The 16,144-nt window shown below is 32.1% G+C and overlaps 1 protein-coding gene across 17 annotated transcripts in view; it reads left to right on the top strand.

Annotated features, from left to right (window-relative positions):
- Window positions 1-755: 755 nt before the first annotated feature.
- LOC114330552 (uncharacterized protein DDB_G0274171-like) overlaps window positions 756-16,144 on the top strand; it is a 522,367-nt gene continuing 506,978 nt past the window's right edge. For 9 of the 17 annotated variants that reach the window (XM_050643451.1, XM_050643657.1, XM_050643536.1 and 6 more), the window contains exons 1-3: window positions 756-989; window positions 1,176-1,277; window positions 8,686-8,739. In XM_050643451.1, coding sequence (XP_050499408.1) covers window positions 935-989; window positions 1,176-1,277; window positions 8,686-8,739 — 211 coding nt within the window. In that variant the 5' untranslated portion in view covers window positions 756-934. Of the gene's footprint in view, window positions 990-1,175; window positions 1,278-5,803; window positions 6,067-8,685; window positions 8,740-16,144 lie in introns of those variants that run through there. The other 8 variants (XM_050643510.1, XM_050643502.1, XM_050643498.1 and 5 more) reach the window with 3 other exon arrangements.

The raw sequence follows: 16,144 nt of genomic DNA, 5'->3' as shown, positions 1-16,144 counted from the left end.
AGCCACATCTCGATAAAAGGTGCCTTATCGAGAAAATACAAAGAGGCAAAAAAGTTTTAAAAAGACTGTGTTTAACTAATGGTACCGCAGTGATAGTTTAATTGCAACGTACACAAAGATTTGGGGGGTTTAAAGGCACAAAACCCCCATAAATTTTGTATGTAAACGTATTACAAAAGAATTCGAATCTCGTTAAAAACTGCCTTATCGAAAAAATACTAAGAGGCAAAAAAGTTTTGGAAATAGTGAATTTAACTAATGGCACTACAATAATAAATTAATTGGCACGTATACAAAAGTTTGGGGGGGTTTAAGGGAACAAAACCCCATAAAATTTTTAGGGGGTGCACAAATTTCACTATAATTTATCTTTAAGATATTCCTGCCATAATAATGCCACATGCCCATTTTAAATAAAAAATCTCTAATAGTTTTCGATATATTCGAGAAAATCGATTTTCATTCTGTAACTTCAAAGGGCTGTAACTTTTTTTTTGTGCATATTTGTACTAAGGTAAGTTAGCTTCATTCGAACTATTTTTTGTCCCAGGATATGTACTTTAATTTATGACCTGTATTTTTGTTAGACCCTGTAGTGTTATAAGCAAAATAATCATGTATTCAAGGTATATTTGAATATTATCCTCATTTAAACCTTCCACCAATATCAATAATATGTTCAGGTAATAAAAAATATTGATATTGAATGACCTATAACTTTTTTCCAATATTTACCACAGATAAAAATATAATATCCGCCTTTGTATTTCTAGTTAATGTTGTAATACTGTCGTTAATTTGTATTATTTGCGATCGGTGTTTACTAGTTAATTAGCGTTCTATTCACCAAATATAAAAGCAGAAAACAACTTTTTTCCTCAAACCAGTTTCAGCTTTTGTACCATCAGTTCTTTTTGTAACGTACAAATTCACAATGAAGTTTTTCGTACTTTGTGCCTTAGTACTGTACTGCTCTTCGGAAGTGTTAGGTAATGATGTTAGTTTTTTTTTGTATTTTATCAAAATTTTTAGCTTAAAATATTTAAACATTCAATGTATCAAAATTATTCAAACTTATCAAGTTCGACACATATATCATTAATCAAATCGCATGGTACAAAGTTGCAAGATATAGCTCTGAAATATACTCATTTTAAATATTCTTTTTATTTTAGGAGGTCCTTGTGATGGTGTTAAGTGCAGTCCTCCACAATGTGGACTTGGTGCTCGTCCAGTAGTGAAACCAGGTGATTGTTGCGCCACTTGCCAAGGATTCGGTAAGAATTTTATTCAGTAATCTGTATTTAGTGCCGTTTCTCATTATTTGTCCGAGATATGCTATCTCCTTTTAATCCTATACATCACTTCTATTTCTTTCCCCATTCTTCGTTGGTCTCGTTGGTGTCTTTTCCGTCCATCATATCCTTAGGATTCGGCTGTCTCGAACAGTCATCTCGAAGGCTTCAAGTTTTTTCTCCATCGCTTCAGTGTATGTCCAGAATTTGTAGCTTTTAAAGTGTTTGGCAATGTTGTTAAATGCACTACTAGCCTTCTCTATTGTACATTTTATTTCTTGTGAATGATTCCATTGTTCGTTTATAAGTTAATTCACTAAATTAATATTCTTTTTTTTTTGTTCCGTGTTGAAAACAGGCTACGTCATATTATTTCTTCTTACGTTATAAGTATTGGGAAGGTCTACATTTCCTTTATTTCAATCTTCTTTTTTTATTTGGTCCTTTAGTAAGCTTGTGTTTATATAATTCCCATTTGTAGATATGTTTTTCAGTATGCCGTTAAATGTGTGGTACTCAAACTTACTTTGTTACTTTTTATTACATTCTGAAGCCACTTTCAGCTATCTTGGAGTCAATTCAATTCTTATGGCAGGAAAACCTTAAAAAAATAGCAGTGAAATTTGTACATCCCATAAAAATTTTATGGGGGATTATGTTCCCTTAAACCCGCCTTCAAACTTTTGTGTACGTTCCAATTAAATTAATAATGTGGTACCATTAGTTAAACGCAATGCTATTAAAACTTTTTTGCCTCTTAGTACTTTTTCGACAAGCAAGTTTTTATTGAGACGTTTTGAACATTTATTTGAAAAATCCATCACATTTTGTAAACGGTTAAAATGGAGTAGGCGCAAAATCTTGGTCCAATGCTATTTAAATGCATTCATTTTTTTTTTGAATCCTGAAAAAACTTAATACACCTGGATCCCGCGTAGGTACCAAAAAAAGTTGATTAATAGCAAGCTGAAAATTTGTCAATAGATTAACGGTGTCTAGTCGGACAAACTTTGATATATGGGAACACTGGAACAGAGGCAGTTTGTTGTTTAAATAATATTGATGGTGTATTGGATAAATAATTGATTTAAGACGTGAACTTAATAAAAAGTTATATATTTATCGTTTATAATTTATGGAAGATCCAAGTAGAGAATACAACAGGATATATATTTTGTAAGCGTTCCATAGTAACAACATATTATTAAAAAATCCCTTTATCACTTTTCCTCTTTTCTCGATTGAGTATTAGTTTTTGTTGTACAGTATATAAATTATTACAATCACTAAATATATAGTTAGTCAAAAAATTATCAGTAGTAATTGCACAAGAGCTCTAAAATTCTATATTAATTTTAGAGTTCGAGTGCAATTTGTTGCGATTATTTCATGAATAAAACTGTTCAAAACCAAAATTTTATTGTAATTTATTTATGTAAGTACAAATTAGTACAATTAAACACTAAGTTTTTATAAATATTTGACGATTGAAAGTCATCACTTTTATAATTTTTAAAACATTAATTGTCATTAATGTCACTGAATGTATTTTTTCGTAACAACGAAGGGCATCTGACGTAATATACTTAACGACGGGCACTTATCAAAAATTATCGATTTAATTCAGATTTCTGTAGCTTTCTATTGGTCAGAATCTCCTATGAATGAAATAATCATATTAATTAACTGAATTAATGATTTAAGCAATTATACAATAACAGGTATCCAAGAACATTCAAAAGACATCTCTTTAAAGTTAATGATGACATTTTCAAGTACTGTTTACATATCCATACCGGTGAAAATTATACTACACGCAATTTGCCGTGTAAAGACAGAAAAATTAGGGACAGCTTAAAATATTTGCGCCTACACTCTTAAGAGAAAAAACGTGGATAAATTACATTACTGATTAAATAGGAATTCAGCATTTGGTTTTTCTTGTCTACACGTAATTCTACCTGTTTATTGGCTAATTAATATCTTGAGAAAGGATGTTACTTCATGTAGTATTACATGGTCGGCCAATACGTCTGTCATTGGGTGATTTAGTTTTTACTACATTTACTACTCTGGACTCATCCACTCTTCTCCTACTTTTGGCATCATAACACTGGATAGGCATTGGCCTGTCTGGCTATGGCCGTCCATCATTCAGACTCCTTCATTCTACGTATGTGATATTCTATTCTCCTTTTTATTTTGTACTAACTCGCTTATACAGGGTGTTTGGTAAGGAATGGGCCATAGCTTAACCTTAGATTTCTGAGGTTAAAATAGGTCGATTTAAGCTAACTTACCTTAGTACAAAAGTTGATAATAACAGAAATACAGGGTGTCAAAGTTAAACTTTTATTTTATTTATTTTTGAATATTTCCTGACAGGCATGGGGCAAAAACACGAAATTTGGTAAGTGCTGCTGGTACTGTACACCCTACTAAATTATGTTAAACAAACGTTTCTGGCTACTACCAGAGGTGTACAACGGGGGAACGTGAATGGTTAACCCTTCCCAAATTCTACGCCATTAGCGGAATTTCTATTTTAGTGCCATTTTATGATTCTCCAATACTTTCTATGTAAATAATATACTCTTCATTCGTAACGACAAAGCCATTAGTTTTCAAGATATTTGAAGCTATAAACGAAGGAGCATAATACATTAATCAAAATAAGTGTGCCTTTTTATTTTTAACTTCAAATATCTCGAAAACTAATGACTTTATCGTTACGAGTGAAGAGTATAGTATTTGCATAGAAAGTATTGGAGAATCTAAAAATTATGCTAAAATAGCAGTTTCATCAGTGCCGTAGAATTTGAAAACGTTATTAACCAGAAACGTTTATTTAACATAATTTAGTATAGTGTAGAGTACCTACACTTTCTGCCAAGTATCATAAGGATATGTCAAATAGTTTTTTAGTATTGGCACATATATTTCTTAAAGTTTTAAATAAATAATAAATTATTAAAAAAAAAGAATACTTTAAAATAATTTGACATATCCGTGTCATACTTGGCAGAAAGTGTAGGCATTGTACACCCTACTAAATTATGTTAAATAATCGTTTCTGGTGACTACCAGAGGCGTACTACAGGGGAAGTGAATGGTTGACCCTTCCCAAATTCTACACCACTGACAAAACTGCTATTTTAGCATAATTTTTAGATTCTCTAATACTTTCTATGCAAATAATATACTCTTCATTTGTAACGATAAAGTCATTAGTTTTTGAAGTTAAAAATGAAAAGGCACACTTATATTTTGATTAATGTATTATTCTCCTTCGTTTTTAGTTTTAAATATCTCGAAAACTAATGGCTTTATCGTTACAAATTAGGAGTATGTTATCTACATAGAAAGTATTGGATAATCAAAAATTTGCACTAAAATAGAAAATCCGCCAGTGGCGTAGAATTTGGGAAGGGTCAAACATTTACGTTCCCCTGTCGTACGCCCCTGATAGTAGCCACAACAAATTTGTTTAACATAATTTAGTAGGGTGTGCAGTACCAGCACCACTTACCAAATTTCGTGTTGTTGTCCCATACCTGTCAAGAAATATTCAAAAATAAATAAAATAAAAGTTTAAGTTTGGCACCATGTATTTCGGTTATTATCAACTTTTGTACTAAGGTAAGTTAGCTTAAATCGACATATTTTAACCTCAGGAATCTAAGGTTAAGCTATGTCCCATTCTTTACCAAACACCCTGTATATACGCTACATTTTTTTATGATTATTCACTTTCCCTTTGGTCTATTGGCATATGCCAACGAATAAATACTCATAAAGGAATGAAATGAGAAAAAACAAACAGCACATACATAAAACAAAATAAGGAAAACAAAACAATTTGTAATAAAAATATCTATTTAGCAAAAAAAGTTTAAAAGATTTAGTACAGACATGAATTATTTCAGTACTAACCTTGCTAGACTAAAATTAATCAATTCGTGATCATCAATCGGCCCTGATTTGTCCATTGTTGAACATAGGCCTCCTCCAGATATTTCCATCTTCTTCTGTTCTGCGCCACTGCTATCCTATTGGTCACAATTCTTTTGAGGTCGTCGCGTCGGTCCAACACATTTGGGGTATTCCTTGGCTTCTCTTGTCTGCCCGTGGTCTCCACTTAAGCAGTTTTTTTGGCCATGTAAGGTCTTCCATTCTCGCAACATGTCCCGCCCATCTTCATTTTTGCCTTGTAATACGTTCGAAAATATCTTCGACTTCGGTTCGCCTACGAACTTCCTATTAAAATTAATAACTAAATGAAAATTCATCAAAATTTAATAAAAATTATAACTAATCTACCCATTTTGCTATTGTTTTAGATAACAGTATTTTTATATTTCAATTATTTTTCGGTAGGTTAACAAAGAAATTATGTTGAACATATTTATTCGTAGGTTTTACATCGTTAATTTTACACAATAAAACAATATTAATAATTATCTGGCAATTCTCCACCCTATAAATATTATTAAATTTTGTAACATTATTTATTATAATCGTGTACTTATTAGAAGTCACAGCATATCGCAGCATTTTACCAGAAAGTCCTTAGTTAAAGAAACATTGAACTTAAAACAATATTAGCACTTTGTCAGAGAATCTACATATATTAAACAGTCGTGAAGTTATAGAAAATCTATTTTCATATAAATTTATTCTATTGTTATCATGAAAAGTTTAGTACTTGCCGTAATTGTTCTTGTCATCGTTTATCCGTCAGTATTTGGATCTTGGATCATTGGCCATCACAGTAAGTATTTATTAAATTACCTTTGTTACTCATATCTCTCATACTCATAATTATTGTATCTTTCTGATATTTCACTTACCTTCCTAGACACTTCGTCATTGTTTAAGCGACCTACATCCTCAACGCTGTGTGACATCATCGTTAACCAGAGAACAACGACCACCGTTGTTCTCTGGTTTGGCCTCTGCAGGTTTTCCTCTGTACTGTACGACTAGCGTTCTCATATGTTTACATACTCGCTTTTTAAGAGCGTAGGCGCAAAATTTCGGGCCAATGTGTTTTAAATGTATTCATTTTTTCGAATCCTGGGCAAACACAAATGTTTTTGAAAAATTTAAACGCAGAATGAAAGATTGCATTACAACCAAGGGCCAAAAGTCCCTGAAAACTTCTATAATGTTCATTTTAGTAAGCTACAGTGGTGAAAAGAGCAGAAAATTTAGTGTGATTTATAATTTTAAATATCCCATTCAAAAACTTTTTGGTTATTCTAAGGGAGTTTCGGACCTTAATATTAATATAATCTTTTATACTGCGTTTAAATTTTTCAAAAATACTTATCAGTTTTCTCAGGATTCGAAAAAAATTAATGCATTTAAAACACTTTGACGCTAAATATTGCGCCTACGCCCTTAATGCCTATTTTTCCTTCTACTTCTTTCTTCTTCAGTCCATGTGAAACCATAAAATGAAACATGTTCTGGAGAAAACTTATTATAGCTTATTTACAGTGTTTAAAAAAGCTTTATTTTTGCTTTTTAAAAATGTGTATATCATTGAGGGAATCGGTGCAAACTTTCGGCTCCAATGCTATTTAAATGGGATTCATTTTTTTCGAATCCTGAGAAAACTAATAAGTATTTTGAAAAATTTAAACGCTGAATGAAATATTACGTTATTACCGAAGGCCGAAATTCCCTGAAAATTTCTATATTGTTTATTTTAATAAGTTACAGGGGTGAAAAACTAAGAGAAAATTTAGTGTGATTTTTAATTTCAAATACCTCATTCAAAAGAAACTTTTATTTATTCTAAGGGACTTTTGGCCCTCGGTAATAATGTAGTCTTTCATTCTGCTTTTAAATTTTTCAAAAATATGTAATAGTTTTTTCAGGATTCCAAAAAAATGAGCACCTGTCCTTGGTTACATTTTCCAAATCGAATATTCGCTATATTTGTCATACAACGCACTCAGTCGAATAGAATCTGCTGACAAGACAGTGACAATTTTATATATTAGACACGGCTTCAGAAATATTTTAAGTTGTTTATTAAAGAATATTGATAGTGTATTTGATAAATAATTGATTTAAGACGTGACATTATTAAAAATTTATTTATTGTTTATTGTTTATGGAAGATCCCAAGCAGAGAATACGCCAGGATATATCCTGTGATCCAAGTATTTTGTTGTCAAAGATGTTTAAAATTTATTTAGGCATTCCATAGTACATAACAATATATTATTAAAAAAATCACTTTATCACTTTTCCTCTTTTCTCGATTAAGTATTAGTTTTTATTGCATAGTATATCAATTATTATAATCACTGAATACATAGTTAGTGAAACAATGATCATATTAATTATGAGTATTTTTGAAAAATTTAAACGCAGAATCAAAGGCTACATTATTACCGAGAGTAATAAAGGTCCCTGAAAATTTTTATAATGTTTATTTTAATAAGTTACACGGGTAAAAAAAAAGAACATTTAGTGTGATTTTTAATTTCAAATATTCCATTCAAAAGAAAATTTTTGTTCATTTTAAGGGACTCTCGGTCCTCTGTAATACTGTAATCTATCATTCTGTGTTTAAATTTTTTAAAAATATTTATTAGTTTTCTTAGGATTAAAAAAAATGAATGCATTTAAATAACATTGAACCAAGATTTTGCATCTACCACCTTATCAGAGATTATAGAGAACTAGTAATAATATTAAAATATATTTATGCCTAATTTACATTTTTTAGGTATATTTTGCAACATACTAAAAAAGAAACCACATCTCGATAAAAACTGGCTTATCGAAAAAATACTAATTGACAAAAAAGTTTTAAAGACATCGTGTTTAATTAATGGTACCACAATAATAATTCAATTGGAACGTACACTAGTTTGGGGGGTTTAAGCGAACAAAACCCCCATACAATTTTTATCGGGTGAAAAGATTCCACTTTTGTTTTTGCTTTTAAGATGTTCCTGTCATAAGAATGCCACATGGCCATTTTCAATAAAAAATGTCTAATACTCGTAGTTTTAGATATACTGGAAAAAATCGATTTTCATTTTGTTACTTTAAGGGGCTGTAACTTTTTTATGTGCACATGTGTACGAAGGTAAGTTAGGTTCAATCAAACTCTTTTTGGTCCCAGAATATTTGATTTAATGTATGACCCGCGTTTTTGTTACACTCTGTCATATCTGTCCGTTCCCTGTATATGGCATATAATTCTGCATTAAGAATACTGTATGAATGGTGTTTGATATTGTAGTGTTTGTAGTGTAATTTGTACAGTTTGGTAATAAGTTTTACAGATTGTTATATGTATTTATATATTACTATATTATGGCTAATAGTATCTTTGTCCAATGAAGCTAACGTAATGATTATTTAGGTGCTCCTGATTTCGATGATGCAGCAGATTTAAAAGCAACCAGACAGAAAAGAGGTAAGGTGGTGTTAAGATGTGAGCGATCTCTTTTGATTCGGTGGTAGAAAGTAGTGTAGACTTTATGTAGAAAGATTTGTGTAGACGTGGTTTATTGGAGAAAAATGTTGATAATCGAATTCGGTGATAATTAGAGCTCGGGAAATATGCACTTCAAAAACCCCAAAATATGCAAAAAAAAACAAGTTGAAATATGCATTAAAATATGCTTTTATGCATTTAATGCATATAACTAAAAACGCAGTAATCCTTGTTTTTAAGGATTTAATTATTTATTTTATGCCAATGGCCTTAGCTGTCGAGGCATTTAAGCTAAATAAAATACAACATTTTTTTTATGCTAAAAATATTTATTACAATTTCTATTACTTACATCAATATATATTCATGTATTCTTTATATTTACCATCATCATTCTTTATTATATTATTATTACAATTAAAGCTATACATTGTTAAATGTTTTTCTAAATTTTCTACAGAAAAACTGAGCCGTTTATCTGATAATAATTGGTTGCACACAGAAAAACTTCTTTCTACTTCACATAAAGTTAAAGGGACAAACTTAAAATATTGTATAATTGAGGGTTCTACTTATAAAATTAAATTATTAACACTATTTATTTGAATTATTTTTTGATATCCCTCATTTTTCTTTAAAACCCTGCAGAATTTTTGATATATTTTGTTGGTTTCATCTACATCGAAACTACAAATGACGTTTCTAATTCCCTCAAAATTATCGGTTATGAGATTTACAGAATTTAACCTTGCTACCCATCTAGTTACCACAGGTTTAGGTGATAAAGGCACATTGAATAAACGATCTTTATACACCTGTACTCGCAGAAGGGCTTTTAAAAATATTTTTTTATATTTGATACAAGGGTATTGACCATTGGAAATTCTGTCTTTACAGATTCTGCTACTCTATTTAAAGCGTGTGCCAAAAAGTAACCAATTTAAAAAAAATATTTTTAAATGTTGTCTACCTTTGGTCATATTGCTCAGCATCACTTAAAAATAACAACATTTTTTCACTAACAAAATGTGACTGCATATTGTAGAGTCCCCTTCGTCTCGTTTATTCGTCGTCTCCTTGCCTTATAAATTATAAAAGGCATAGATTAAGGATGTTACCAGAAAGTGGTTCCACGAGAATTTTCAGATTTATTGTTTAGATCTGTGGCTTCTCATTTCTCTTTAAATTTTTTTCTGTTGGTATCGTTAAAGGTATCGTAAAAAAAGTCTGAAAATATGCAATTTTAATAAATCCATATGCACTTATAAAATTTATCCAAAATATGCAAATTTGCACTTAATATGCATTTTGCATATTTCCCGAGCCCTTCTTCATCTTAAGGTGCCGAGACCGTTTGTCGATAGTTGGCTCTCATGTTGCCCAGCATATTAACAATCATTGTCTTATTAACAGCCGCACGAAATAGTTCAGTGCTAGTTTTCCCAAACCATTGGCGTAGGTTTTTAATCCAAGAAGTTGTACGGCGGCTCACACTTCTTTTTCCCATTATTTTACCTTGCATGACAAGGTGAAGTATGTCATATTTTTCTGGGTGACGCATTATATGACCAAAGTATTCCAATTTGCGCCTTTTAACCGTGTTCACTACTTCGCAACTTTTATTCAAACGTTGCAAAACCCTTTCGTTTGTGACTCTTTCTACCCAACTGATTTTCAGAATACGGCGGTAGACCCACATGTCAAATGCTTCTAGGCTTTTTAAAAGCGATTCTGTCAGGGTCCATGCTTCAACACCGTAAAGTAGTACTGGGAATATATAACATCGAACCATTCTTATGCGAAGTTCCAAATTTAGATCATGATTGCAAAGGATTTTCTTAAATTTCATAAAACTTGTCCTTGCTTTGGCAATTGTTGCTCCCGAGCTCTAGTGATCATATATCAAGATTAATTGTAGTGATGGCTGGCTCATTTATTCATTTTGTTTCTGGCTATATGACATAAAGTCTGAGCCAAAAAAAAATCTGAAGAAGAAACCGACTTCACTATTTTGATGTGGTATCCCTCACTGCTCACAACTTATTATCCATTCAATTTTCTTTATTGTAATGATTCAAGATTTAGTTCTTTATTTTAGAATATGCTGTTTAGATGGATTAGAGGACGATTTAGAATTTGGCATATTAGTCTTTCAATTATAGTAGGTGAGGAAAGTATGCTAAATTTGCAGTTACTCAAGGGTTATGGGAACCTATTGGTTTATGAAGATTAGGTCCTAAAACCAAAAAAAGTCAAGTCAAGTTTTCCATTTAAGTGGGGACTTTCCATTTTTTAATTTAATTTTCAATTTCCAACAATCGTTTTTTCCGATTAAAGCGCTATCTATCCATAATTCGAAAAAATGTCTCGAATAAAAGTTACTTATTTATACGCAAGGAATCCAAATCTACAATAAAAAATTGGGGGTAATACTTAATCTCTTAAAGTAGCCCCCCACCCTACCTCCGTGGGGAGTCGTGTTTGGTGTCATTCGATAGATTTTTCAAAATTATTAAATACGTGTTTTTGCAGTTTTTCGATCTGATGTTTATTTCGTAAAATATCGCGGGTTTCCTATTTAAAATTTTATATTTACCCCCCACCCCACTCCGTGGGGTGTTGTGTCTGGTATCATTCGATAGATTTTTAAAAAATATTGAAAACGTATTTTTAAGTTTTTCGATCTGACGTTTATTTCTCGAAACATTTGCTTTTTTCTTGTGAAACTTTGTGACGCACATTTCCTTATGCCCCGCTCAAACCATAAGATTTTTTAAATGAATATACACTGTTCTGCATGTACTTAACTTACCTTTTCTTAATCTGACGATTTTTAGTTTTTCTAAGGATATAATTTTTTTTTTCGGTTCCCACTTAACGAACTCCCCTGCATTAAGAGCCAATATAATAATATGGTACCATTAGTTATTTTTAATACTGCTGGCACGAATCCGGGGCTTTTAGGCAAGAAAAAAATAATATGAATGTAGATGGAAAAAATCCTACTTACATGTCAAATACACATAGTTTCAAAAAATATGCATCACCCCTCGTGTTCACGATGTTCACGCTTTTATAAATCCGTATCTTTATCACATGTTTAATGGGACTTTTTTTATAAAAAATATACCTTTTTTAGTTCTTTATTTTATTTGAATACCCATTTAATTGACCTGGTTTTGCCAAGGTGTAAACATTTTAAAAATTTATTCTGGTGAAATTTTTGAAAACGTGATTAAAAATGAATCGTACTTTAATTTCTGAGTTGGACTGTATAAGAATTATCGATTTAGTTGAAGAAGGCCATTCACAGCGGTTCGTGGCAGAAAGAGTGGGTGTTTCTCAGAGTGATGTCTCACGGATGTGGAATAGTTTCCTGGAGACAAACTCGATAAGGAATAAAGATCGGTCTGGTAGACCCCGAGTTAAAAATGATCGACAGAATGGATATATCAGAATTTCCATCCGTAGAAATTGTTCTATGTCTGTACCAGCCCTCCAAAGAGAATTCAGGCATGCTACAGAAGTCAGAATATCGTTGGCTACAATAAGAAGAAGAATTTTAGACTCAGGTTTGAGAAGTCGTCGACCAATAAGAGTTCCTCAGCTACAACCTAGACATGTTTTGGACCGCCTCCAGTGGGCTTAAGAAGACATACAGCTCCCCCAACAGTTTTGAAATTTTGTGCTTTTTTCAGACAAGACCAGAATCTGTTTAAATAGTGATAACCGGCAAATTCGTGTGTGGCGAGAGTCAACAGGAGCTGCACAACTAGCCACACACGAATTCGCCGGTTATCACTATTTAAACAGATTCTGGTTTCGTCTGAAAAAAGCACAAAATTACAAAACTGTTGGGGGAGCTGTATGTTTTTTTAGCCCACTTTAGGCGGTCCAAAAGTTGTCTAGGTTGTAGCTAAGGAACTCTTATTGGTCGAGGACTTCTCAAACCTGAGTCTAAAATTCTTCCTCTTATTGTAGCCAACGATACTCTGACTCCTGTAGCATGCCTGAATTCTCTTTGGAGAGCTGGTACAGACATAGAACAATTTCTACGGATGGAAATTCTGATATATCCATTCTGTCGATCATTGGTAACTCGGGGTCTACCAGACCGATCTTTATTCCGTATCGGGTTTTTCACCAGGAACCTATTCCATATCCGTGAGACATCACTCTGAGAAACACCCACTCTTTCCGCCACGAACCGCTGTGAATGGCCTTCTTCAACTAAATCGATAATTCTTATTTATACGGCCCAACTCAGAAATTAAAGTACGATTCATTTTTAATCACGTTTTCAAAAATTTAATCAGAATAAATTTTTCAAATGTTTACACCTTGGCAAAACCAGGTCAATTAAATGGGTAGTTAAATAAAATAAAAAATCAAAAAAGGTATAATTTTTATAAAAAAGGCCCATTGAATATGTGATAAAGATCCGGATTTATAAAAGAGTTAACATCGTGAACACGAGGGGTGATGCATAACTTTTGAAACTATGTGTATATAATAATATATCTCCGTGACTTACACACTCATAATAATTAATAATATATGGTCTAGTGTTAGAATAACTACCCAGGCGGGTCGGGTTCGTTTCCCGCCGTTCGGAAGTCCTTTTTGTTTTTAAAATTGACATTTTTGATTTGAAAAATAATTGTTTTTATAATAAAGATAAAAAAGATCAAGGCAGGTTTATATTTGATTCAGAGCTGGACCACCATCTCCATATAGCTATTTCAGCATCCTTATGCCTCATCTGTGAAGCTCAGAAGTCTCAACTCTTTTTTTATAATACTTTTTTATATTGGGTCGTATAAATAATAAAAACTTGCTATTATAAAAAGTTCTTGTTTATAGAATTGTAAATATTTTTAAGTAAAATTAATGAAAAATTCGTCTTGGTAAAAGGTATATTATTTTAAAAAAAGCCCCTAGAAGGGCTACATTTATAAAAACAAAACGTTTTTGCTCTGTAACAAGAGCATCATCAGTGTTACAAGAACATGGTGAGCCACCGAAAAATACAAAGGTTAAAACCTTTTAACAAGAGACTAAAAGTCTAATATAAATGTAAACATAGTAACATCCAAAGGATGGATATAATTCCTATGGATGTGGCTTTAGGGCAACATATGACTCCCACACGTGTTAAGTGGGTTACTAGGTAATAATTAATTATTTCATTATGTTAACTGGTATTATTGGCAGGCAACTAAGTTGCCTGTCACCTCTTTTAAATTAATTATTACCTAGTAACCCACTTACCACGTGTGGGAGTCATATGTTGCCCTAAAGCCATAAGGAAATCTATCCATCCTTTGCATTTTACTATGTTTACAATTATGTAAGACTTTTAGTCTCTTTTTAAAAGGTTTTAACCTTTATATTTTTGGGTGTTTAACCAAGTTCTTGTAACACTGATGATGCTCTTGTTACAGAGGGACAACGTTTTGTTTTTATATTTGTAGCCATTCTAGGGGCTTTTTAAAATAATATACCTTTTAGCAAGACGAATTGTTCATTAAATTTACTTGTAATTAAAGGTATACAGTAGGATGGTGCGAAAAAATAAAGTTGATAATTCGGTGTCGCTATAGTGCGGAATAGTTGCGATTGGTAATTACAAGAAAAACAAAAAACAAATTATTCAAATCGGACTTTATCTTCCGATCCCCCAACGGACCTAAAAATTAAGAAAAAAATTAAATTTTACCATTTTTTAAAAAATTTTTAATTATCCTTCGTGTACGTTTTATTTATCGCTATAGTAAAATTTGTTTACATTTTTCATGGGTGAGTAATAAAAAAAATAGTTTTACGCATTTAACGAATATATTCCGATCCCGCAAGGTCAATCAAAATCGATAAAAATTTGAAATTTTTGATGATTTTGATAAATTAAAAAACATTTAGTTATCTCTTTTTTCTGTTACATTGTGGAGCTCTTCGCTTGTTTAGATATTGTATAATAATATTTAAACGGCCCAGAACTCACAACGAGAGGGTGGTTACAATTCTAGTTCCACGCGCACCCTTCTCCCCAGACAACACAGGGTGTGGCAGGGATAGTTTTGTACATTCCAGTCTGGAATGTCGTCCGATGTAATGCAAGAAGTTATATCTTCATTTGAAACTCTTCGAGGAAGTGGTGGAGAAGATAGTTTTGCAACAATCCAGTCTATTATTTTAGTTTAGTCCTGTGCTTGGTTGGCTTGGCATTAGAGAGCTAGGGCTAAGGAGAGTGTTAAAAGCCGGACAGACTAAAGTCAAGGGCAAAAATATTAGAAATTTTATCCCTCCTACTTTAAATTTTCAAGCACAGGACTACACTGAAATCATAGACTGGAATGTTACAAAACTATCTTCTCCACCATTTCTTCGAAGGGTTTCAAATGAAGACATAAGTTACTGCATTACATAATTCGACATGCCAGACAATAATGTCGTAATGTACAAAACTATCCCTGCCACACGCAAGCTATCGAGCGGTGCGTAAAGTTGGTCAAGGAAGCATCGTCTAATGTCTAATGTATGTGGGCCCCAATAAGGAGATGGATTCATCGGGGCAACACTAAATCAAGGTCCATGCTGCCAGATTTTACCACCAAATCACAATACAAAGTTGGCGTTTAAAAGCTGGACACAAACCGATGAAAAAGAAATGTACATATGTAAATAATGCAAAAACAAATGAAGTGGAGCTAGAACTGCAATCACCTCCTCGTTGTGAGTTCTGGGTTGCTTAAATATTGTCATACAATATCTATTTAAGCGAAGAGCTTTACAATGTAACAGAAAAATGAGTAAGTAAATGCTTTTTAATTTATCAAAATCATCGAAAATTTCCAATTGGTATAGATTTTGATTGACCTTGCGGGATCGGAAGATATTCGTTAAATGGGTAAAACTATTTTTTGTATCACTCAACCATGCAAACTGTATATAAATTTTACTATAGCGATAAATAAAACGTACATTAAGAATAAATAAAAAAATTTAGAAAAAAGGTAAAATTTCATTTTTTTCATAATTTTTAGGCCCGTTGCGGGATCGGAAGATAAAGTCCAATTTGAATAATTGTTTTTTTGTTTTTCTTGTAATTACCAATCCCAACTTTTCCGCACTATAGCGACACCGAATTATCAACTTGATTTTTTTCGCACCACCCTAGTATACAGCCAGCTACAGGAAATTCTTCCTTGTGGATAGTGATTATTTTTATTATTAATTTTTCATTTTATCGTTTTTCATTTTAACCCGGTTTTGGGACAGCTGACACATCATCTGTTAATAAGCTTTGGAACAACTGACTATGTAAAAAAAAGCCATGCCAAAACGCTCCGGTCAAATTTGACGCTACCTTCCGGACTATTAGTGC

This window comes from Diabrotica virgifera, chromosome 1 (assembly GCF_917563875.1).
Source record: "Diabrotica virgifera virgifera chromosome 1, PGI_DIABVI_V3a".
In the NCBI taxonomy this organism is placed as follows: domain Eukaryota; kingdom Metazoa; phylum Arthropoda; class Insecta; order Coleoptera; family Chrysomelidae; genus Diabrotica; species Diabrotica virgifera.
This window is presented reverse-complemented; position numbering and strand designations above follow the sequence as displayed.